The sequence below is a fragment of the Amphiura filiformis genome, chromosome 6, assembly GCF_039555335.1.
Source record: "Amphiura filiformis chromosome 6, Afil_fr2py, whole genome shotgun sequence".
Taxonomy (NCBI): domain Eukaryota; kingdom Metazoa; phylum Echinodermata; class Ophiuroidea; order Amphilepidida; family Amphiuridae; genus Amphiura; species Amphiura filiformis.
The window spans coordinates 17,603,640-17,630,207 of NC_092633.1; the positions used below are offsets into that span (position 1 = coordinate 17,603,640).

General features: G+C 34.5%; 1 protein-coding gene across 5 annotated transcripts in view; it reads right to left on the minus strand.

Annotated features, from left to right (window-relative positions):
- The window catches only part of LOC140155078 (uncharacterized), a 232,851-nt gene that overhangs the window by 73,233 nt on the left and 133,050 nt on the right, over nt 1-26,568 (minus strand). For all 5 annotated transcript variants that reach the window (XM_072177766.1, XM_072177769.1, XM_072177770.1 and 2 more), the window contains one exon: nt 9,657-9,721. In XM_072177766.1, the coding sequence (XP_072033867.1) occupies nt 9,657-9,721 (65 nt within the window). The remainder of the gene's footprint in view (nt 1-9,656; nt 9,722-26,568) is intronic.

Sequence of the window (26,568 nt, forward strand, 5' to 3'; positions counted from 1 at the left end):
GTGCAAATGGCAATATATGTATATGAAAATGAAGTACGAAATATACAAATACCGAATGAAGATGACAAATGATAATGGCAACAATTATAATTCTCTACAAACATGACAGGTTTGAATTCTTCACTCTGTTTCAAGTGTAACTCTCACTATTAAGCTACTTTAAAAAAAGACCCAGTCTATTCTCTCAGCCTTCACTCAATCATTTACTTAGAAATAATACATCAATTGCCTAGTTCCAAATCAAAACATATTTTGGCATATTTATCTTCCCCTGGCATGAATTTTAATACCTTCTTTACATCGATTGATTTCATTGCATAGCCACAAATTTGCAAGTTTTATCTTTCACCACCACTAGGACAAGTTTGAATTTTTCTTTATTCCCTATTAAAGTGAGTAAAAACATTTTTAAGTATTGGGTATGTGGCTCTTACTCCCAACATCATTAAATTGATTTAAATTGCATAAATGACAGAACTTTAGCAGCATATAAAACACTTGAAGTTGCAGAAGAGGGAGGAAAATTGTGTTGAAAACGGAAGTAAATCACAAATTGACAAGCAGAGAAAGTCCCGACCGACCAACTGACGTGAGGCATGAATGTGAATGTTTAGTTGGTTTGCTGGTGGCGATTCAATGGATTTGTGTGTACCCACGAGGCCTGTTGAGTGCCTCTGCTTGCATGTCTGTCTTTGGCAGCTAAATGTTACGTGTGGTATGTGTAATATGCCTCTGTAAAATGTTACTTATATTATCTGTAATGGAACATGAATGTGCTCATGTTCAGATCATGTCAAATGTTTTATTATACAGCAACATTCATGTCTGAATAGGGAACATTCACTTTTTGCTGGCAAACAAGTATTAGTTTTCAGTCTGGGAACTCAAATACATGGAATAAAGTTCATTGCCATTTCATTTCACAATATTAAATGTTACTCAAAGTTAGGCACTTAAAAATGCAATATATACACCAGCACCTACAGTCCTACACCCACCTATCCATCCACCCATATATACTTACAAATAAGCAAGCATTTTAGCAAACAGTCAATAATATAACTATCTCAAATTTAAAATATTGTTGTAGGATGTTTCAAGATGTCAGAACTGATCATCTGACCAAGTGCTGTAAACCGATACAGAATGAAAGCATGTTATCAGCCATTATAGAAAGAAGAGAGCTACTCCCACCTCAAAGAGAATTCAATTTGCACAAAATAATCTTGTGTTTATTGTACCAATGGCTACCTATTAGTGTTCCATTCCATGACAACATTTTTGAGCTTGTTTTCAGGTTTTCTTGAATATTCATGATGATGGAAGAATTTTGTTGGTGTTTCACTTGCTGATGATGATAAAGAATGACAGGGGTATGATTAGTGATGCTGCTGTTACCATTGATGTTCCCAATATTAGCAGCACTTGATTAAGACCTACTAAAGTCAGATCGGACATCTTGTCAATTACACAAAATATGCTGTAGGCTATGAAGGTGAGCAACCAATCACTGCACTCATTTGTCTTGATGTCATACGGAACATAATTATACTGAGTTTATCTGTGCCAGCAACTATGAGTACTCAAGGCTGGGTTGGACATAATTTATTCTTTTCCACGAGTTGGCCGAGGGAGGGAACATGTTCCTTTTATTTATTTATTCAGTTCAGAAGTAGAACCCTATCACATGCAGAGCAAGCTCTTGCTGTTCATGAAACAAAGAATTTGGCCCCAAATCACAAGCTTTCTATGAACCATCATCTGGAAAGATTACACTCAAATATATGAATTGGGTCCTTCAAGATGATCACAAAATCCATCCCAAATAAACCATTTTACAATTATTAAACATTTTAAAAACTTTTTGAATAATTATGTGAACTTTCCATGCAGGCACTGAGAGGAGGTTAACACACTCTCGTATAGTGTGTAGTGGTCATACAATCTGACTCAAAGAGGCAGCACTTAGCTAGCCAATGATTTCCTGTTATCATACCTAACTACTCTCACATCTCCTGGCACAGTTCAACAGCATCCATATTCTAGTGTATGATGACTTTTGACCTTGAGATTTTGGTAATCTATTTGGATGGCCATCACACATGAAGTGAAATTAAACCTGTATGTTAGTCAACTTTGTTCCCAGGAGATGGTGTGAATTAGCATTAGATATTCATTCAGAGTCAAGAAGAGGCCTGCTAAATCAGTCCTTACTGTATATGTTCATGAGGTCTGGGCCAAACTGACCTAATGGTAATAGGGTTTTCATTTGTTTTTTCCTTACTTGGTTTTGCTGTTTTTTGGTTGTTTATTTGTGTGTGCTTTTAATTTGTTAGTCTCCACTCATGTCTCTTTAACTTTGTAATTTCAAACAGCCTAAGTTACTAAAACATTTTTTCTGATATTAAGATATTGACACTAGAAGTGCAAATGGCAATATATGTATATGAAAATGAAGTACGAAATATACAAATACCTAATGAAGATGACAAATGATAATGACAACAACGATGATTCTCTAAGAACATGACATGTCTTAATTCTTCACTCTGTTTCAAATGTAACTCTCACTATTAAGCTACTTTTAAAAAAGACCCAGTCTCTTCTCTCAGCCTTCACTCAATCATTTACTTAGAAATAATACATCAATTGCCTAGTTCCAAATCAAAACATATTTTGGCATATTTATCTTCCCCTGGCATGAATTTTAATACCTTCTTTACATCGATTGATTTCATTGCATAGCCACAAATTTGCAAGTTTTATCTTTCACCACCACTAGGACAAGTTGAATGTTTCTTTATTCACTATTAAAGTGAGTACACACATTTTTAAGTATTGGGTATGCGGCTCTTACGAGATTACTCCCAAAACATCATTAAATTTATTTAAATTGCATAAATGACAGAACTTTAGCAGCATATAAAACACTTGAAGTTGCAGAAGAGGGAGGAAAATTGTGTTGAAAACGGAAGTAAATCACAAATTGACAAGCAGAGAAAGTCCCGACCGACCAACTGACGTGAGGCATGAATGTGAATGTTTAGTTGGTTTGCTGGTGGCGATTCAATGGATTTGTGTGTACCCATGAGGCCTGTTGAGTGCCTCTGCTTGCATGTCTGTCTTTGGCAGCTAAATGTTACGTGTGGTATGTGTAATATGCCTCTGTAAAATGTTACTTATATTATCTGTAATGGAACATGAATGTGCTCATGTTCAGATCATGTCAAATGTTTTATTGTACAGCAACATTCATGTCTGAATAGGGAACATTCACTTTTTGCTGGCAAACAAGTATTAGTTTTCAGTCTGGCAACTCAAGTACATGGAATAAAGTTCATTGCCGTTTCATTTCACAATATTAAATGTTACTCAAAGTTAGGCACTTAAAAATGCAATATATACACCAGCACCTACAATCCTACACCCACCTATCCATCCACCCATATATACTTACAAATAAGCAAGCGTTTTAGCAAACAGTAAATAATATAACTATCTCAAATTTGAAATATTGTTGTAGGATGTTTCAAGATGTCAGAACTGATCATCTGACCAAGTGCTGTAAACCGATACAGAATGAAAGCATGTTACCAGCCATTATAGAAAGAAGAGAGCTACTCCCACCTCAAAGTGAATTCAATTTGCATAAAATAATCTTGTGTTTATAGTACCATTGGCTACCTATTAGTGTTCCATTCCATGACAACATTTTTGAGCTTGTTTTCAGGTTTTCTTGCATGTTCATGATGATGGAAGAATTTTGTTGGTGTTTCACTTGCTGATGATGATAAAGAATGACAGGGGTATGATTAGTGATGCTGCTGTTACCATTGATGTTCCCAATATTAGCAGCACTTGATTAAGACCTACTAAAGTCACATCGGACATCTTGTCAATTACACAAAATATGCTGCAGGCGTGCATTTGTCTTGATGTCATACGCAACATAATTATACTGAGTTTATCTGTGCCAGCAACTATGAGTACTCAAGGCTGGGTTGGACACAATTTATTCTTTTCCACGAGTTGGCCGAGGGAGGGAACATGTTCCTTTTATTTATTTATTCAGTTCAGAAGTAGAACCCTATCACATGCAGAGCAAGCTCTTGCTGTTCATGAAACAAAGAATATTTAATTCTTGGCCATGCAACAGAATAAAGAAAAGAGAGAGGGAGTGAGAGATAGTACTGCTCACATGCAAGCAACCTAGAGGGACACCAATAATAAGGCTAACCAGTAATGGAAAAGTGATTCCACAAGTAGGGCTTGGGGTAGGCTAGCAACGGAAACCTGCCTCTGATTCAGGTCAAACGTAAGGCTTTAGGAGGCATAGCCACAAGTAGCTAAACACGCATCCAAGGTGTGACTTTACAATTCAGGCTAATTTCTGACCTATTTCCACACAAATAACTCACTCACTCACTGTAAATTGATTTGAGGGGAAATGTCGGGGCAAAGGGAGGAGCGGAACATGAAACCAAATATCCTTTTGTTTTTTCATTGAATTGCAATCTATAGAAATATAGACAAGAAAGTATGCTAAATGAATTAGTTTCATCTGACTTCCATAAAATAAGTTTAAAATGCTCAGTTGGGCAAACTACATCTTTTGCTGGAAATATTCTCTATGCCTTAAATACTACCTTGCTGTTCTTACTTATCATTTGACATGATTTTTTTGTCTCTTGAAAACAACAAAATTTCATTAAGAATGTAGTTCCGAACTTATATTATACATCAATAAAAACACACCTTTAGTAGGCATGTCCCAGTTTTTTTAATGTCTACAGGGAATACAAGAAGGTTATTTAGCACAAACAATCACAAAAACAGTTCACAATTGATCTGTTTTCTATAGTTTAAACCTTGTTTTCACTGGGCAAAGAGTTTTAATTAAAAAGAGTCAGCTTTGAAAATATTGACAAAGTGTCTAGGTTTGGCTGATCAATAATTCCTGGTCGGTCAGCTAGTTTTGCCAGCCCCATATCTGGGGGCCAGCTAGCTGCAATATGCCATTGGTCAGTCTATGTATTATTTGGTTCTTGTTTATGTGTACCTTATAGTACTTGTTTGCACAGGACAAAAACTTCATGCAGCTGATGTAAAGCTTGTTGCACTCTTCACAGATTGTTTTATAATATTGACTACAATATAAAATATTTTATATCAAACTCATTTTTTAAACTTCCCCAAACACCTATAGCCCACTTAATGCTCTCTATTGGATATCAATATGGATGAAGTTCATTAAAACAAGAAATGTTGTCTACTAATGACATCAATAACCATTAACTCCAAATTAATCAGTAATGATATCAACTGTATATACCAATATCAATAAGTTTAAAACCTATATTGTATAATTGATTAACTATCTTTAAATCAGTAATGTTATCTACTGCTAATAAACAAATTGATGAACTATTCACCCCTCCCAAAGTCTAAAGCCATGGTAATGCTAACATATCAATCCTGTGAAAGAGTTTTGATGGACTTGGACTTACAAATGGGTTTAGGGAGTGTGATGTATCGTAAATGTTAGCACAATTCACCCCAGATTTGCTATCTACTGCTGATAGCAATATTGATGAAGTACCTAACTACCTATGGACCAGTTATGATATCCAATGCATAGAGTACACATAGATCAATTGTGTTATCTACTGCTGATAGCAATATTGATGAAGTACCTATGGACCAGTAATGCTATCCAATGCATAGAGTACACATAGATCAATTGTGCTATCTACTGCTGATAGCAATATCGATGAAGTACCTATGGACCAGTAATGCCACCGCATACAGTACACATAGACCAGTTGTGCTATCTACTGCTGATAGCAATATTGATGAAGTACCTATGGACCAGTAATGCCACTGCATACAGTACACATAGACCAGTTGTGCTATCTACTGCTGATAGCAATATAGATGAAGTACATGTAGACCAGTAATGCTATCCAATGCATAGAGTACACATAGATCAATTATGCTATCTACTGCTGATAGCAATATTGATGAAGTACATGTAGACCAGTAATGCTATCCACCGCACATAGAGTACATCAAGACCAATGCTATCTACTGCTGATAGCAATATTGATGAAGTACATATAGACCAGTAATGCTATCCATGGCATAGATTACACATAGACTGCTGATATCTACTGCTATCTACTGCTGATAGCAATATTGATGAAGTACCGTACATAACATATGGACCAGTAATGCTATCCACCGCATATAAAGTACATATACACCAATTATGCTATCTACTGCTAATAGCAATATTGATGAAGTACATAACATACAGACCTGTAATGCTATCTACTGCTGATAATGATATATCCAATTAGGCTAAAAAAATATGTGACATGCCCTTTAAGTGCCAACATCTGGGTCAGTCGGTCAATATTCTTTTTGCAATTTCAGAATTTGGACATTCTGAAGCTTAACATCTTCAGGCGCATCTTTATCAAAATTGCTACAGAAAATATGATTCAAATCAATGCACGATACGTGACAGAACACAGTTTCTGTCCCACATTTCCCCTTCATATGTTACAGCATAACTTTTGTGGCTGTCACAAAATGCAATGTTTAAATCCAAGTGCTGTGAATAACCCTTCAACACCGACCATCGCCAACACTAGCTGGTTTCCAATGGTGCTGGGCATGAAATATACATATACACAGAGGCCTGATAGCAATACTGATGTAGTACATAATTATAGACCTATTATGTTATTTACTGATATCAAAATTGATGAAGTATATTTAGACCAATTATGCTACCCATTGTTGATTACAATATTGATGCAGTACATACAGATCAATTATGCTATCTACTGCTGATAGCAATATTGATGAAGTACATATAGACCAGTAATGCTATCCACTGCATATAGAGTACGTATAGATCAATTATGCTATCTACTGCTGATAGCAATATTGATGAAGTACATATAGACCAGTAATGCTATCCACTGCATATAGAGTACATATAGATATAATTATGCTATTTACTGCTGATAGCAATATTGATGAAGTACCTATAGACCAGTCATGCTATCCAATTATGCTATTTACTGCTGATAGCAATATAAATGAAGTACAACATAGACCAATTATGTTATCTACTGCTGATAGCAATATTGACAAAGTATATAAAGACCAATTATGCTATCTACTGCTGATAGCAATATTGATGAAGTAATATATACCAATTATGCTCTTTAATGCTGATAGCAATATTGATGAAGTTTTACCTAGATAGACCAGTAATGCTATTAACTGCTGATAGCAATATTGATGAAGTACATATAGACCTATAGGCCTAATTATGCTATCTACTGTTGATAGCAATATCCTCCGCGTATTACTCCATATTTGCGTTCCAATCAAATTGCCTGTTAGCTGGTACACGCGCATATGGGCAAAGGTTATTGATATCCGTCAATGACCACTGCGTGTGACGTAGCAAGAGATTATGGTGCACAATGAATTCAGCATATGCGCATCCTATGTGATGGAACAGTTAGCACATGGTAAGTCTGTTTTAACCAGCTCAATATTTTGAAGAGCAAGATTTAAACTGTGAAAAAAATTGTTTATTTTTACAAATTTCAGAGAACAAAATCTGTTATTCTGTAAGGAGTTATAGGAGTTTTAAATCATGGTTATGAATGATGTTAATGACTTTGTCTCAATTATTTTTCTGCTATTTTGAAAAACCTAAACATTATGCTTGGACCTTGGCATATCCTTCAGGGCTACACCCCTCGGTTCCAAAAGTAAAATGTATAGATTTTTCACAATACCCTCAAAACAACTGATATGCAGTCATTAACCTCTAATCAGTGATAGCAATATGGAAGAACTATCTAATGCTATCTACTGCTGATAGCAGTATTGATTTAATATTCAATACAGAAAAACTACCTGTATATCAGTCATGCTATCTACTGCTGATAGCAATATTGATGAAATATCTACAGACCTGTAATATTGTCTACTTCTGTTAGCTAGCAATATTAATGAAATACTGTTACCATATAGTAATTAATGATACATAATGCTAGTACTAAACCTAAATTGCAAACAGACCCTTGCTATCTTCTCTGGATATTAATTAGACAAATCAGGAGAACCACAAGAAGAAATACTTAATGTCACAAATTGGGAGGTACAGCATACTGTAAACCAAATGAAGAGAGGAAAGTCTCCTGGACCTGACAATGTGCTCATCGACACTTATATACAACCTGTTACCAATAGCATTACCTGCCTAAAATAATAATGCTATCTACTGCTGATAGCAATACTACACATACAGACATTATAATGGCAGCCATTTTGGAAAATACAAATAAATCACTATGCGTCCATTACATTGTATGTCTTTCACTTTGCTAATGCCCCTCTCACTCTTATAAATTCAGTTTATATTACACACAGCTATCATTGTGATATTATGCATTATCAATCGCATAAACAATAACTCAATGTGATTGTGTTTGTCAGTGGGAATTGTCAGTTACATGTTGCCATTCATTCTGAGATGAAATACTTTTTAAATAAAAAAATAATATTTCTTGAATTTTGAAGGAGTGGTTAATTTCACAAAGAAGACATGTATAGTTTAGAATGCAAGGTGGTGGTGGATAATAATGACCATATATATGATGTCAAGATAAATACACCTGTATAGACGAATCCAACGAGCCAAGTCATGGTCAGGATTTGGCAGGCCATTACTGGGTCTGTTGTGACTGCCCCATTGGGTGGATTAAAGCTGTTTAAAATTTGATGTTAGATTCTTTTGTGTTGTAAACTGTCATCATTCTTTTGTCTACGTGTAACACGGGTGATAGAATGCAGTTTAAAATACCCTCCAAGGCCGCATCATTCCACATTTTAGATGAGATGGAGCCGACAGGGACCCAGTTATGGCTGCCATTGAGGTGTAGGAATGCATGAAATTGGATTCGTCTATAGCATTTATGGATATAGTTTGTGACATGATATAAGGCAATTTGGTCCATTAAGTTATTATTATCATCATCATCATTATACTCAGATACTAAGATTTACATCACTAGTACGGTTGCTTTCAAAGTTAGGAAGAAATTTGTAATTGCCCTTTGAGGACCAAAGTCAGGGTTGGTCAGTAAGTTTCCTTTTTTTTTGCCACATACAATATTAAGTTCATTACAAAATACTATGGTAAACAATGATATTTATATGATTTCTTAGGGTGTTTTTTTTCTTCAAAGTTGTGCAATACGAATTACAAACAGACAAACCATTTTCACAACAATTTTGTGCATCTTATACCAAATATGAAAAAAAAAAAAAAATCATGAACCGGTTTTTTTTCTTCAGATTTTAGGATCGGTCAAAAAGGGCAATACAAATCCTTTATAGCCTTATGAGCTTTATATATTGTCAATATATGCATTTGATTATTTATTTGTTCCTATTTCGGATTGAATCTAACTTTGACAAATGTTGTCTTTGACCTCACTGGATCAGATCATGCCACATACAGAAAATAAATAAACTACCTAAAATTCACTTTAATGTTAACTTGATTATTATTACATCAATGTTGTACCATAACACAGACTATGAATGTAATCTAAGTGACTTACTTTTCAATCAGAAGTTCCCCTTCCTCACACTGCCGCAGGGTGCGCAGTCTGCGCATCTCTTCTTCCTAAGCATAGCAAAGAAAAACAAGACAAAATGAGAACATGTTAATACCACTTAATCTCTATTTGACCTTTTCTGATTAAAGGTGATGCTTGAAAAATTATAAACAATATTTCTGTGCAATAAATTGATTGATGGTTATTTATTGGGCCGTAATCAGTCAAACCCAATCACACACAATCAATCAATCGATCAATCAATCAATCATCCCTTCCTTCCTCTTCCCTACATAATTCAATAATTCACTCACCCACTCACTCCATTGATCATATCGATTGATCAATCAAACGATCAATCAAACGATCAATCAATCAACTAAATCAATCAATCAATCAATCAATCAACCAGCCAATCAATCAATCAATCAATCAATCAATCAATCAATCAATCAATCAATCAATCAATCAATCAATCAATCAATCAATCAACTTGTTAACTTGTCGTACAAGCTACATGATACATTAAGTCACTAACATTGAGTTTAAATAACCAGCAGCTGTTTGTTGTCTTTGTGCCAGTACTACTTCATATGAAAACCTGCGACACCATCTTTTGTCCATAATACAAAGTAACAGACATTGTATACACATCTTAAGCCAGGTATAAACAGCAGAACACATGTTAAACAAGACCTGCTTTTTAAATGTAATGCTTCAATGATGCAAAGAGAAAAACATCCGACGCAAAAGGTTACAAATGTCAGGTTAAGTTCACGGTTCAAGACAGTAAATTGCATCTGAAATAGTGTGGTACTGCGGTAGAGCGTCAAGCATGCTCCATAAAATAAACATGCATTTGATGGTAAAGAAACATATTGACTCCCATGTTTTCTCAACAAAGATGGAAAATAGAAACCCACCAAGCTTCTGCTTTCACCATAAATAGCATGATACTTTAGGAAAAATAGCCTGACTGCTACTTGAAGCACCTGACGGATTTCACAACTCGCAAGGTATTCAAATGTTATGCGTAACAGAGGGCCTCTCATATAAAAACATTAGGAAGTACTATCTCTGACACTGTCAAACAAATACGGGGAATATGTAGTAAAGCAGTTAGCATTGCAAGCTGCACTCTAGCTACACATGCACATATATCATTAATCTTCTCAATGCTTTACATTGTATGAGGGTGGTCGGCGGGTATGACAACATTTAGAACAAAAAGCAGAATTTTAAATTTTCAGCCAAATATTTAAAAAGTGCATTCATTCAAACCAGTTAAGGACTAATTCATGCCTTAATTCATGCCTTAATAAATACAATGAAGATTTAGTGAGAAATTTGTAATTGTTTGAGTATTATACACCAAGATATGTAGCCAAGTATGCAGTGTCTAGAATGTTCGCAGAGTCAATAATGTATATCTCCCATTCTCTGTATATTGATGTCAAATTCAAAACAACCATTCACTTTTTTTTCAAGAAAATATAAGAATTTATCAAGTTGTATAAGAAAGAGCATTCAGAATAAACACACACATGTCTGGATGTCTGGTACCCGGGGTCTGGTATTGGAAAAGTGTTCCCTGAAATGTGTTTGTAGCTCGATGAATATCAGCAAGTTGTTAGTTGTAACCCTAGCTAGCTATATGCAATGCAAAATGTTCCAGGGGCTTAAAGTAAAAACACTTATAGCAATGATAGTAACCAAATAAAAAGGCAGTAGATTTTTAAACAAAAACAAAACACTTATAGAAGTATAATGATCACAACGCCTTGCACGTATGCACTTTATAATATTCAAGATCAAATGTTGTGGCAAAACATGTTTTTATGTTTGTTTGTCCATCAGTTTCTTGTATATTATGTTTCTAACATATTTTTATTTAACTTTTAGTTTGCGAATTAATTATAATTCAAATTTCATCTCACTATGAATCACTTAGACCTATCTGATGGTTTTATATTTTCAAAGTGACTTGCTTTAATTAATTGGTTTGTAATCAATTTAATCAGAATGATATTTGTGTTGTCTTTAAAAATCATGTAAATGGAACAATGACATCACAAACTTTCATAAAGCTACTGGCATTGTGTTACCACTCAAACAAACTGCGTTCAACATATTGTTCTGTCTATATTGTGGAAGTGTCTAAAAGTTTCCCAAAACTTTCAATGTGTAAAACTTGACATAATTTTGCAAAATGGTGTAAAATCATTACTACAATAAGCAATTATTTTTGCACAGCATAGAATCTACACAAGGATTACACTCTCAGCTGGAAATCATTAATGGTTGGTTTTAATGTAATTGGATATTGGAAAACAAGGCAAAATTATGTAAATAGGTTTTGCATGTGTTATACCAATTATCCTGCATACTCCACAAGCAATCAATGAGCCCATTAACACATAACTAGTCCTAATGAACATTAATAATCATACACCATAACATATATATATAGCATACCAAAGGTTATGATGTATTATAAGAGAATCTAATCTACTCCTGCTTTAGGCAGTAACAACATCACATATATATGCATAAAACAAGATTATTAACTCAATAGCTAGTGCTGCCGGGCAAATTTGCAGATTTTCTTTTTCTCAGCACCAATCAATGCTAGTGTTTTTAACATGAATAAGCTCCTCGTGTTGTATTAACCCTTTGAAACACATATCCCGACTACACATACATACACATATAACCCGGAAAAAAGTTACATGTTTGTTTTAGGTTATCATATAAGATGATATAAGTGAAAATGCAGTTCATGAATAAAGCACAATGCCAAGCAAATGGTTCTTTTCAGGTAGCCTTATTTAGCAGATATTTAAACCAACCAGACTGTACTTAATGCAAATATGATAAATATAACCTATGGTGATGTAAGATTATAATTTGGTGATTTAAATTGTCATAAACACTACAAGGGTGAGGAAGATGCCTTGGTAATTAATTACTGCAAACCGCTAGGCAATATAAAAAACAGGCAATATTTCACAAGTCATATAGTGGTCCAAAACATGAGTACCAATGGTGCAGTGGTTCACAATATTTTGGCCATTATTGGGTCTTTAATAAAAAGATAACATAGTGATTAGGTAATAATGATACCTTGCCATTAGTGTAAATATGTATTCTTGTTACAGATTTTGTATAAGTTATCTCATTTTGATGCTGGTCATACTTATGAATTTGCAGCTATACCATTTTTCGCCCGATGTGGGCATGTGATGGCACAGTGGCAGTAACGTCAATGCCTTTCGAGCGTGCATCTACACGGCGTCTATAAGCGTGTGTGTAACTGCGTATGTACGCCAGTGCTTTGAAAGAACACTAGCAATTTGAAGCTGCGCCAAATGAAATGCGCACATCAGGATGGTATAGAACAGGAGAAATACTGGACATGTTTGTACTTAACTAAATAAGCAAAGCATTTTTTTCCAAATTTCTATAATCCTTATAAGCATACACAATGTGTTTTTAACGATTCTATTAAACCATGTATGTGACTTTAAATGAGAGTCGGCAATGTAACAAAAAGCCCATTCCTAACATTTCAATTCTTTAACGTTAACTATTCGTGAGATTGCAACACAGCCATTACTTGGTGTAGATCCATTCTATCATGGCCTTATACATGAATACCAATGAGCCGATTCGGTATAACATAGGAAACAGCTGATACCTCTATAGAGTCTACAGCTGAAAATGACAAACTACTACTCTATGTTTATCATTCATGATTACTAAACTGAGTTTCTTATAAGGATTTTGTTTCTGAAGGGGTAAAAACTCAAGATTTTGTACAGCTTTACTTTGTGAACTATGCATTTCACTTAGTGGTACAGTTGGTTCTATATGGTGGATTTCATTTTAGTTTTGCTGTTCCTATAATTTCAAACATTCAAACCACGGTATATAAAATAAACTGAGCTTTCAAATTAATATTGTTCATAAGGAAAAGAATACTAAAATGCTTTAAAAACAAAATGTTTATGTGAGTTATGTCAAAACCAATTCATAAATCAAAAAGAATTTGAACTGTTATACAAGTTATATTTAAAGATTGTTGTCAAACAGATTTGTATCATCATTATTATCACCACCATCATCATTGTCATCATAATCATCATCATCATCAATCACCATCATCACTGTCAATGTTGTTATCATCATCAATCGCCAAATTTGTCAACATCACTGTCATCATCATCATCGTCATCATCATCTTCATGTCATCATCACCAATATACTTCCTATGCCATAAATTTGTACTAAAGTACTGAAAGTCACAAAAAACACTCCTCTACTTTGTTTTCCAACTACACATGTGGTGTGATGACGTTGATGGTAATTGGTATGTTTATAGTATTCCTCATAGGTTGCATGTGATCAATAAACCACTAGTTACTGAGAAATACACCCCGTATATGACGTGGAAATGGTCCATTCAGGATAGAGTGATGGCATTTGGCCAAGAGCAGCACTGTTGCGTTCATGTGATGAGTGTAAAATAACAGGATATGGATGAATGGATGGAAGGCCATTGACTTGTTATTACACTAATGGAACAAAATTAATTAAACCATTGCTTGTGATATAATCAAAGTATTTGGTTGTCATATTTTGGTTGGAATAGAGTCAGTAGAAATGAGTGAGAATGCTACTTCATTTCATCAATAGAATTGTATTCTAGTTATACATACTTCTATCAGTTGAGGATAGATACACTTCAAAACTTTATGAATTATGCATCTACTGAAGATAAAGCAAGGGATCATTTATACTGGAGATGGCACCAATATGTTATCTACTGAAGATAGCATAAATGTGACATCTAACCTTTCATTAGATTATGCACAGTATAAATTGTATATGTATGTATGTATCTAATAAAGATTGCATGTGCTATCTACTGAAGATAGCATATATGAATTTGCAGATAGCATAAATGACATTAACCGAAGATAGCATAATTATACGTGACCATCCACAACAACGAACCAGGTGTGAAGTTGCAATTTTTAATTTTAGATTTTGAATTAATTACAATATTACAAAAAATAAGCTTTAGAATGATGTTTCACAGGTGGTAACTGTTTGGTGAATAATCACTCAAATATTCAATTATCTTCTTGGTGACTTTACACCTGGTTTGTGGTAAATGGTCATATAATGCGCTATCTACTGAAGATAGCATACATGTGCTATCTACTGAAGATTGCATGTGCTTATCTGTTGAAGGTTGCATGCGCTATCTACAGAAGATAGCATAAATTTAATTGCAGGTAGCATAAAAGATTTGTAATTTGCATAAAAGACTGAATATGTTATATCTACAGAAGATAACATTTGATATCTATACTGAAGGCAACTTACATATACCATGCACTGAACCATCATATGACAAGAATATTTACTATAGCATTAAAGGAGTTTGAAATATCAAGATAAACTCTCAAACTAGACTAACAAACTTGACAGAGTAAACCTGAGACGGTGCTGAGCGTATCTTTCTCTGAAACTTATATGAAGTGAAATGCCATGACCCATGCAGAATATTGATTATTGAGTTTAAGCAAAGACAAGTGTGGTCAATACTGTCATATTCAAAAGTTGCCACGATATGGCACATCACGCCCAATATAAAGTATGTTTATATAATATTAAATTAAGAAATCCTAGACGGAAATGCATACAGGTGTTTCATGTGTATTATGACTTCAGACAATTTTAATAATATATCATAAATGAAAGCTGTACAAATGTTTCTAACTGATTTCTCTTTCAAAGAAATTTTGCAAATATGGATTGACCTTTACGGATGTCTCAGACACCACCTCAAGCAAATTCACTGCCGTATTACTATCCATTATAAACACTCATAGAAATTGGTAGACAAAATCATTAACATCATATTGTATTCACTTGGCATTGAAAGAGAACCCATAGTGTACTAGGATTTCAATTACCTTTTCATCTCAAGGTTAACTTTTGTATTTATAGACTCTTTTCTCACTAATACATTAAGTTGTTGTCATACATCACAGTATTGATTTACTCTTTTTATAAGCGTAAAACAGGTAGAATCTGAATTTCTGATTTGAATAGTACGTTATTATGTCTAACTCTCTTAACAGACTACCGTAAAACCCCGTCTACAAGCATATATAGTGTTTTTTATAAAAGCTTAATTAATTCAAAGCAAGCGTTAATATACCAATACAATAGATTGGTCTTAAAATAATACTTGTTTGTATATGCTTGGATCCGTAATTTATTTGCTCAAACACCATAATGGCGACTGGATTAATGTAGTTTTCATCAGAAGCACACTATATGCTTGTAGACAGGGTTTTACGGTATTTGCCTACTACATTCTAGTCCATTACCTCTAAATAATTTGAATTATCTTTTTCAATATTACTCCTATATCTTTTGGTCTGAAGTTTTGGTATCTATTTGATAAAACCCAATGCTGCAGCAGTAATATAATCACCAATGATGATTAAAAAAGTTCACATATCTGAAGTTCACTTTTGTTACTTCAACCTCAAAAGCAACCAGTAATTACTTGCCTAAAGCAAGTGGCATGTTGTCGCTTGGAGTTGTTTTACTTTATTAGAATACCTTCTGCTTGGAGAACATACATAAAATATTACAATATTTTAAACTAATAAATTTGCCATCATAAAGCTTGGAAAATATTTTATCATATATAAGAATGAAAGTATGTCAATCTACTATCCTGCACTCATTTTACAAAGAAGGTATCAACATACTTTGTTTTGATGTCCCGCAGCCAGTTACCATGGTAACTTATCAATCAATCACACATGAGGCGACATGCTGAAAGCCCCTTGGCATTGTGTTTTTGTACGCATTTGAATCACTGATGAGAATTTGTCATACATTTACAACATTAGAAGTCATAACAGAAGATCCGCCAATTTTTCTACCACATCATGTTAGCTCCACCAAAGCAAGCAATAATCCATACACTTAAGGCTTAATTGGTTACTCCGACTTCAAACATCCTGTATCTCTCTCCCAACTTGGTAAAGAAAGGAAATTTGCCAAACGTGAAATATATTTGTAGCACTTTTGCTAGAAGCTATCCAAGTCTAAGAAAGTGTAACATCAGCGTGGTAAATGTGTGGGTCAACTACCTTCCCTGTCTTGCTCCTGCTCCTGGCCCAGTCTGTGAAATATTTGTGGCACAACACCATTGCATGAGGCATTTAGTTCAGGAATAATGTTGTACAATGAACTTTTATACCAAGTTTTTCGATTAGTTCATAATGTTCTGAAAATGTTGAGAGAATATGTATTTTTACAATGTTTACCACTGATTGATAAAAAATAACTACATCAAAATAGATAGCTCCTGAAGATACCAATTCTATCAGCCTCCGGGAAGGTACTTGGTACAAATGACCATGCAGGATTGTGCTGCAAACATAGGTCACATGTTCACAAACATGAAATCAGCCTCATTATTATAGTTTCCTCTTTCCTGTAAATACTAATAAGATGTAAGGATGTGTTGACAATGTTTGCTATCAATTTGCAAATAAAATAGGAAATTGTCCAATTCATTTGTGCATGGAAATAATACAATTTTATATCATTCATTACATGGTAATGAAAAAGAACTGATTGGTTCTATCAAAATATTTCAGGATTATACAGAATATTTTCATAAAGATCACAAAAATGATGTACCGCCCACAAGACCCTCATTCTCTTGTGTTGTATCACCAAACCTTATCAGCTGCACATTCTATATTAAAGGCTACTATAAATCATTGTCAACCATGCAACCAAGCTTTCCTTCAAATGTTCCCAATGTTTAAGTTCCACTGTTATTTGCATACCAAGGGGGTGGCTGCACTGCACCCTCAGATAATAATAAAAAATGGGGAAAATTCAGGATGGAAAGAATGAAGGACTCACTTTTCCAACAAACTGATGCAAAATTCAAAATGTTGGAATTACCAACACTTATACCATTTGGCAGCTCTGTATTTTGATTTTATTAAACTGATTTGATAAAATTTATTATATAAAATAGATTTTATATTATTAAGTTGATTTTGCTTGCTTAAGCCACAATAACTTTTTCTACTCTGATGATAACTAATAGTGAATATAATTTCCTACCAGTTTCACCTCTTTTTTGCTGGATGCAATATTTGTCCTACTAATCAGCTCAAACTTACATTGCCATTCCTATACTTTTAAGTGTAGGAGTCTGCAACATCTGGGTATGGTATGGTACACCACAGAATGTGGTAATGGCAGTGCCCAAGAGGAATCCTCAAATACAGAATTGTTTGGACCAACCAGGCTGGTTAAACACATGCATTGCCTTTATGGGAGGACAAAGAAACAATATGCCCCTCTTGTAAGACTATTAAATTTACTTTCTCCCACGTTGCCAACACAACACCACTATCCTCTCTTTCTCCTCCAGCCCATCCTGTCATACCTATCTGTTCCTCTACACAGATAACTATATTCCCTGTGGGTGTGTCCTCATTTTCAAATCAACTAGACTATATCTAATTAATCAGGTTGATATATTGTGTTTGTCTTAATAGCAGGCTATGTTAGGGGGATTCTTTTAGACTAGTTGAAAATAAAAAGGTTCTTTGGAAACTTTTGTTGTATATGTGTTCGAGCTTCAATGAGACGTAGAGGTTTAATTTCACAGGATTATCCACGATATAGGGCGCGTCAAATTTGGAAAGCTTTTGAATCAATAGTGGGTTGACACAAATTCATGTTTGCTATTAAGACTTCCTAACACATGCATTAGAAACTCTACAAAAACAACAGGAGCATGTAATTCCTGGAAGTGTAAATTGACATTTGAAACGTTATTTCATTGAGCCAAATAGGATACACAGCCAGTCACAGCGAGTTACACTCAAAATCTTAAAAACTGACAAGATTACACATTTTCATTAATGTTGCCTTGCTCTAAGCATTGATTTGAGTTAAATTCAATGCTAATTTTAATTTTGTTTTAATGTAATTTTTCTTTTTATTATGTGTCAATTGAATCTAAACTAAGCAGAATTTTGGACAGTCATGCCAAATCATGATATTACACTGATATCTATCAACGAATATTATTGCTCTGGTAGTTAATGTGTTCTTTCCTTGGCTATCTTGTCATGTCATCATTTGAAGTAAAATATCTAAATTAACATCAATGTCGATTGACAACAACATTCCTTATGCGGACACAATCACCTCCTAAGCACCTAGGGCCTCAGACTGAGCAGGAATACAACTTAGTCTCAAACACAGACACATCACTGACACATAATACATGGTTAAGCTCATCGTTCATTGCTATCAGTAGAATGTCCACGTAGGAGAGCTCTATGGTCCAATCTCGGGTTATCCGTAAGGTGTTTACCAACGCGTAAGTGCCAGGATATTGCTTCATTATCGCATATGCGCTTCTGTCAATGTGTTATGTGATGCCTGATATAATCACACTTGCCAGCGTCTGCTCACTAACAAAAACAAAGCAGTGCCCAGGCTACTATTCACATCCATATCAGGATATTTATCACAATCCTAACTCAACTTATGTGTAAAATATTTCTTCCCATGAACCATTCTCGTAATCTTTTGATGTACTTGAGATGAGCTTTATGACAATCACGAACCATGGACCAGTGGACACTAAAATGCTCAATGCTCACTCTATGATTATATTGTTTTGTAATACCTGTAAGTAACATATATGAAACCAACATTACAAACTGTGCAGCATTTTGAATTAGATTCAATTGCACAAACGTCACAGTTAAATGGAAACGCTTGAGGAAGTTTGTCAAGAATGAATATTTTTTAACGTAGGACTCGCAGAACAGTACACAATTCATCACTATCCTTTCATTCATTTACAAAAATTTGTTATTGCACTGTGCCATTTATGAAAAATGACAGCAGATTTATTTTACTTTTTTGTAACCTTTCACAAGAAAAATGCCTTCCTGAAGCTGCTACATCAGTACTGCCACAACCACTGCCATGATGTTGGTATGTACATGTATCTAGCCCTACATGTAGTATAGATCTACATCAATGAATGCCAACTACAAATAATTCCTTTCAGTTCATAGTAAATCATTATCAAATACAAATATTCCCTATATGACTATATACACTATACCACGGATTGTTACTTTAATAGCAATAATTAAAATCAAAGAGTTGAAATATCTCATTCAATGTTTAACATTTGAACAAATGAATAAGCAATGAGTAAGGGACATATAACACTTTCACATTAAACACTTGTATTTTAATCAAACTCTTAGCACAAATCTTTCATAAATCTCTACTACAGGGTATAGGGCAAGTTTACAAGTAAATAAAATGAGAATTCTCACCAGCTTACTTGCAAATCTCGCAGACCTGCCACTGGCCTCAATTCAGATACCAAGGTATCACAGAACCAAAGCCGTGAAAATCCCAGGCGACCTTTTTGAGCCGACTGCTTCACACTCAATTTATCTTGGTAAAGAAGGACGAAGGTTGGCAGCAAAAAAGCGGTTCAGATATCCGCAACAAACAAATACTTGTAAACATTTTAATTTTTAATGTGACAAACTTTCACAAAATAGGATATTCATAAATCAAGGATGAACGTTCTTTGACATGATCTAGTTTATCAACCAAATTTCATACACTCCTAGATAACGACAACCAATCTGAGCAAATGTTAGTAAATTACTAGCCGTGCATAAATATTGTATAATTGCATGGGTGCTTTCAGATGTGTTCATTTTTCTTATGGGTTGATGCAGTTATATTTGCTCGTATTTTCCAACAATAGTGACAATTTTGTTATTAAAATCATGTGAATTTTTCTTGTGTATGAAATAGGTTAATAAATGCGTATCACTTGTTGTTCGAGAAATTGTAAAAATAATGCACTTGTACTGAGCTGTTGATGCGTCTAATGCACTCCCCCTGCAGGGCTTGTGCATTACATGCATCAATACTTGTGTATTAAAGGAGTATTTTGTGATCCTAGCATCCTCTTTTTATGACATTTTTCAGAAGATACCTACGAAAACGGCTTATTCCCAAAATTTCAATTAGTTCCAATTTTGCATTTGCGAGTTATGCATGATTATACTGTTCCATAGACAATGTGTTGTAATTTCGTTCTGATGCACCACAACGTAATTCAAATTTCACGATATTTTTGCTAAACGATTTAATCTGCTAGAATTTGTTTACACAAACATATAGCCAGAGGTTTCCAGTGGTAAAAAAATCCCACCTTTTTTGGAGAAAAGTGGGGATGATGCTGTGGATCACGAAATGCCCTTTTAATTCGTACAATTTCACTCCCTACAAGTAATACACATTCATTAACCTACAAACATCATTTACATGTTTGGTACGTGATGATCAGCATTTAACCATGAACACCCAATGATAGTAACTGCACTTTGTTGTACTCATCCAATGACATGATACCTGATGCAACCTACCAGGTCCTCAATAATGCCCGTACTTCAGCAGGTCAGTAAACACTACATGTAAACACATCATTTCAAATCAACCTAAGTTCTAGTGACATATTGAGGCACTGCTACGACAAATCAACACAAATACTGTCCTAAATTTGTCTGTCATGCATTCTAGATCTCTTGTCGCCGAGGTACAATTTCTGTACATTTTTGCAACCAGAGTGGACAGGTATTGTTTACTTTGTCCCCCTCCTTTATCTGTGCACAGTATCTGTGTTCTACAACTAAACAAAATCATCATCTTTCAAATAACTTACCCTACATTTTATGTCCATGCATAACATATTTTCAATTTTCAAAGTTTCAAAACTGACTTCATTCAATCACCTTTAAAAATCATGTGATTACTCCAGACAAATTTCAAAAATGACCTACTTTTTTAAATTAGAATTTGACCATTTCAAAAAGAATTTATTTACCTATTTGGTGCCTCATCCTAAAAAGTGCCTCCTGTGAGTTAATCTAACCCTTACAGTACTGTATACTACAAAATCATAGTACTATGTGACATATCTACTATAGATGCATGCATCCCACATGATGCTATATGATGCAATCACCCTTAAGGAGTAATATGTACGGTTTCATTGGCCTAGCCAGTGAAAACCTGTGGTTATCGGTTGGCGGACTAGTGCTTGGCACATGAGAGGTCATAGGTTAGCATTCTGGTGAAAAAAACCCAAGTTCTTTGTTCATCTTTTCTCTTTATTCCTGTTTTCTGTGGGGGTTAAGGGCCCCTTTTGATGCATTATGTAGCATGCAATCAGGTTAATGATTGTGACATTACAGGAAACCCATATGGGCATAAAGTTGCAATGGCTATGATGGTTAAATGTTCCTATTGCTATTATTATGAATTACAAAAACTGCTCCATAAAAGCATAGTAAGAAATAAGTGCCCCTTGAAGGTGAAGGTATTTTGTGAGTTGCAAGTTCCAGGTGCAAGTTGCACTATAGTCTGTCTCATCTCAAGTTGAGAGTAACAGCATGTTGGATATTGCAGTGGCCGATTCGAATCGCGCATGCTAGCCTAATCCCACGGGCACATGAGCGTAGAATAGCGATTTGTCCGTACGCTAGCGACGCAACCACGTAAACGCACCGATTCAAATCTGCCACTGCAAAATCCAACATGGCGTTACTCTCAACTCAGACAAGACACGCTATAGCAACAATCAGATTTTATACATTTCTGCAGTTCAATGACAAATCCAGTGGCTATTCCACTTCAAGGTATCTACCATATACCATGTTATTATACTTTTGGGTTTTCATCAACAAAAAAAGAAAGAGCTTGTTGCGCTTATCTTAAATTCTAGGTATATTAGATAGGTACATTGTCTTTCATACCCAAGCTCTTCAAAAATATACTTCTCAGACCCTACATGTAGATAAATCTACACTTTAAAAGGATAAAGTTGACATTCTGAGGAAGCCTTTCAACAGACGCAAAGCAAATTTATTTTTGATTTCGCTTACAAGGAAATTTTCTAGGAAATACAGAAATATCTAGCTCAATCTAAAAATAAACAAATATTTTTCAACTCAGTTCAATATATATTCGCGTACTGTCATAAGCCTTTTTTGAAAATTGAAAAAAAAAACAATAATGAAGAAATACCAAAAATTGATGTGGATGATTCAAGTACCTTTTCATAACTTTATTTATTTCACTGTCTGCAACTTAGAATTTAAACTTTTAGTGTTACATTCATGAGGCATAAAGAACCAAATTATTTGCGATGAAATACATTATACTTACAAATGGCTTCAAATAGGTTTATACCATCAGACAAAACTATCCATATTGCAAGGATTACTGAACCCTGATTACACCTTTCTGTATATGAAGCCACCGTGTTATCTATATGAACTCGATTAGGTAAAATGGACCCATGAGGCACATATTGACAACAATATTTTTAACTCCGACTTCTTACTCGCTGTCTGGACAATATGCAAATATATTGCACCTTCTCATATTTCTATCTTAGTGTTACAAATGCTGGATGGAGTGCAAACTTATGATCTGCCAATGTCACTTGGATATTTAGCATGTTGTCTCTTCACTGAATTTGCCATTTAATTTTTTTGTGTGTATCTGATTATACATTTATCAAATGTTATACCGTAAAAATTTGATAGTTAGCATATGTCCTTATTATCGAGTGCTTTTGAAAACATGAAATTGTACCAAAGTCCGGCACTTTACAATAACTGAGCTAATGGGGTTGAGACAAACATTTGCAGGTTCACTTGTTCACATATAACTAATTACATTGTATGTGTATCCATGTTTTGCACAAGACCCTTTACACTTTTGTGGATGGGGCTCTTCATGTTTGCATGTTTTAAAAGCGCTCAATAGTAAGCAAATATGCTAACTATCGAGTTTTTACGGTATACATGTAGCCACTTTAAAAATTCTGCCTTTCAGTTTCAGATAACATGATTTATTTGGCTAAATGAATATTAAGAAAAATGTTCTCTTCATGTATGGTGCGCTTATGTTTTTAGGAGTAATGTTGCCACATTTCATGCTTATTTTGTAAAATCCAGAAAAACTGACATTTACATCACAAAATACTGTACAAAATTATTTTTTAGATATATTTTGTTATACAGTTTGCCTAAACGAGAGATGGAATCAATAACACATTTGGAAATCAAATTACATCTTTCCTAAAAATATATTTTCAGATCTAACCTACTTTGCAACTAATTGCACAATAAATATCCCAGATTTTTCCATCTTCTTCTTTTTCGGCTTATGTTTCAAAATTGACTCGGCTACATAGCCTTGTTTCTTCTACCTACACCTGTAATTAATATTCAATGCAGTGGTTCAATGACTGGCTGATAGCAAATTGTTACTTATTTACAACAACACTACAGCCTCTAAATCCAATCTTCTTGCAAATTTTTCTGACACACGGATTACTGTACTACTGTACAACATGGAGTTCCTCATTACATCCAACACACCTTGTTTCATTATTCATTCAATAAACACCTGGTGCGAGCATCGCTACTTGAACGGTAAGAACGTGGAGGATAAATCTTGGTTTTAACGTCAGCCTCTAGTGAGTTTTAGGATAGGTGACACGGACCCTTTCTTTCAAGTCATCTGTATTCTCCAAACTAAGAAATTGTGAATCATAGGAAAAAAAAGATTGACATCAGCATATATCAAACTTTACCTACTTCTATGCCTACATTTAATGTTTCTTGTCCCTATTGCATATTATCTGTATTTATACTATTCAGCAAATTACTTCAGCGGTGTCCGTCTGCTCTGTCAGATCATTGCGTGAAAAGAACTAGGTCACGCGACGTGACCAGCGAATGAGGTGCCGATGCGATGATGATGTGATTCAATTAGCCAATCAGAACCCTACTTCCCTATATGCCATAAACTGTGCCAAATTGGCAGACCTCTGAAGTGCTGTGCTGAAAACTATGATGAAGTTGGTATACCTTTGTTCTTTCTTTTCAGATCAGCGAAAGTCCTGATTTGCAAATATATCGTACAATTGAATTGCATAGTTTCTAAATGCTGGTGAAGAATTTCAATTATAAGAACAACATTTCCTTGAAAAAAAAAACTCTCTGGGTTTTTCGTCAGAAAGGTTTGAAATGATACGTGTCACCTTAACCACATTGGCTAATGTGTGGTCACCACGCACATCACTGTATCATGAGGAATGAAAATAAGGTCATGATACCGCACAAACCATCCCAAGATAATTGAGCTCAACATATTGTTCTATCAAAACTCTTCTTCAGGTACAAAAATCTACAATTCATGAGTTGAATTTTTGTAATTTCATCATGAAGTGGCCATTAGGTCAGAGAATTGGTGCATTATCTAAATATTGTATAGTTACCCTAGTTTTCTTCCCTTGTGTGTGGAAAATTGAATCAGAAATTCAGGTCCTGTATTCCACTTGTTGGTTTGGACTCTAATGTGAGCTTATAATTAGCTGATATTTGGGGCACATAGTCTCTCTGACCTAGTTATTTTGCCATATAAGAGCAAGTCAACAGTGGTTTGCAATACACACTAGTACAACAAATCTTGTGATAATTTTAACATAAATTTATATGGGGACTTGATACTACAGGGGGACAAAAAGCCTGTTCGGTTCTTTGTTTTTCCCTTTTTCAAAGCTTAAGGCTATAAAAGTTTGTCTCAGAAGAAAATGGAAAAACCTCCAAGTGGTATGCACTCTTTTGTTCTTTAGCACAAGCAAGCTGTGTTGCTGCACGTGATTTCCTACCCACGTACAAGATATAGATTTCAACGTGGATAACCTGACCATGTAACATATACTGTACTTTACAGTATTGTCCTTGTCTACTGCCCACAACATTTGTATCATTACCAAACAAAATCTATTTTTAATTACAACCAAAGGTAGTGATAAATTTCCTTTGTATTTCATTGTTTACAGCCACTTGAAAATAATATATCTCAAGAATCATTAATCCAATTTTGGTGGTTTTCCAGCACATTCTCGCCTATTATATAGGTAAGAATATGAACTTAAGGGATCTGGAATGAGCGTTTTGAGCATTTCGACAGTATTTTTTGTGGGACATGAGAGCACATCAGGCATATCGAATTACATTCTGAATACGAAGAATGTCTTTCTGATATCAAATAATTTTCATTTTTGAAATTCACGATATAATACAAATTTTATGACAAATTATTAAAATTTGATATTTTTCACATTTTGATATAATAACAGTCCTCAAAGTAAATCTTATAAATCTAATGATATATTCTTAAAGTGTATGTAGCTGGGAGGAAAAGCCGACGATCAATTGAAAATTTTGACATTTCACATTGAAGATATGGATTTTTTTTGGTGTTTTGGGAAAAAAATCCATATCTTCAATACGAAAATTCAAAATTTTCAATTGATCGTCTGCTTTTCGTCATCAGATTTATAAAATTTACTTCGAGTACCGTTAAATATCAAAAATATCAATTTTTAATTATTTACCATAAAATTGGTATTACATTGCGAATTTCAAAAATCAAAATTATTTGATATCAGAAGGACATTCTTCGTATTCAGAATGCAATTGATATGTCTGATGTGCTCTAATGTCCCACAATAAATACTGTCCAAACGCTCATACCCCATCCCTTAAAGAATGAAAATGTGACACGATCTGCTGCATGGGGGCCAAAGAAGTCATTTTTGAAAATTGAGTTACTATAATTTTCACCATATAGTAACAGTATGCTGTTGTATACTGAAAACACCAAAGTTCTAGCATACTTGGTTCTATAGTAACAGTATGCTGTTGTATACTGAAAACAC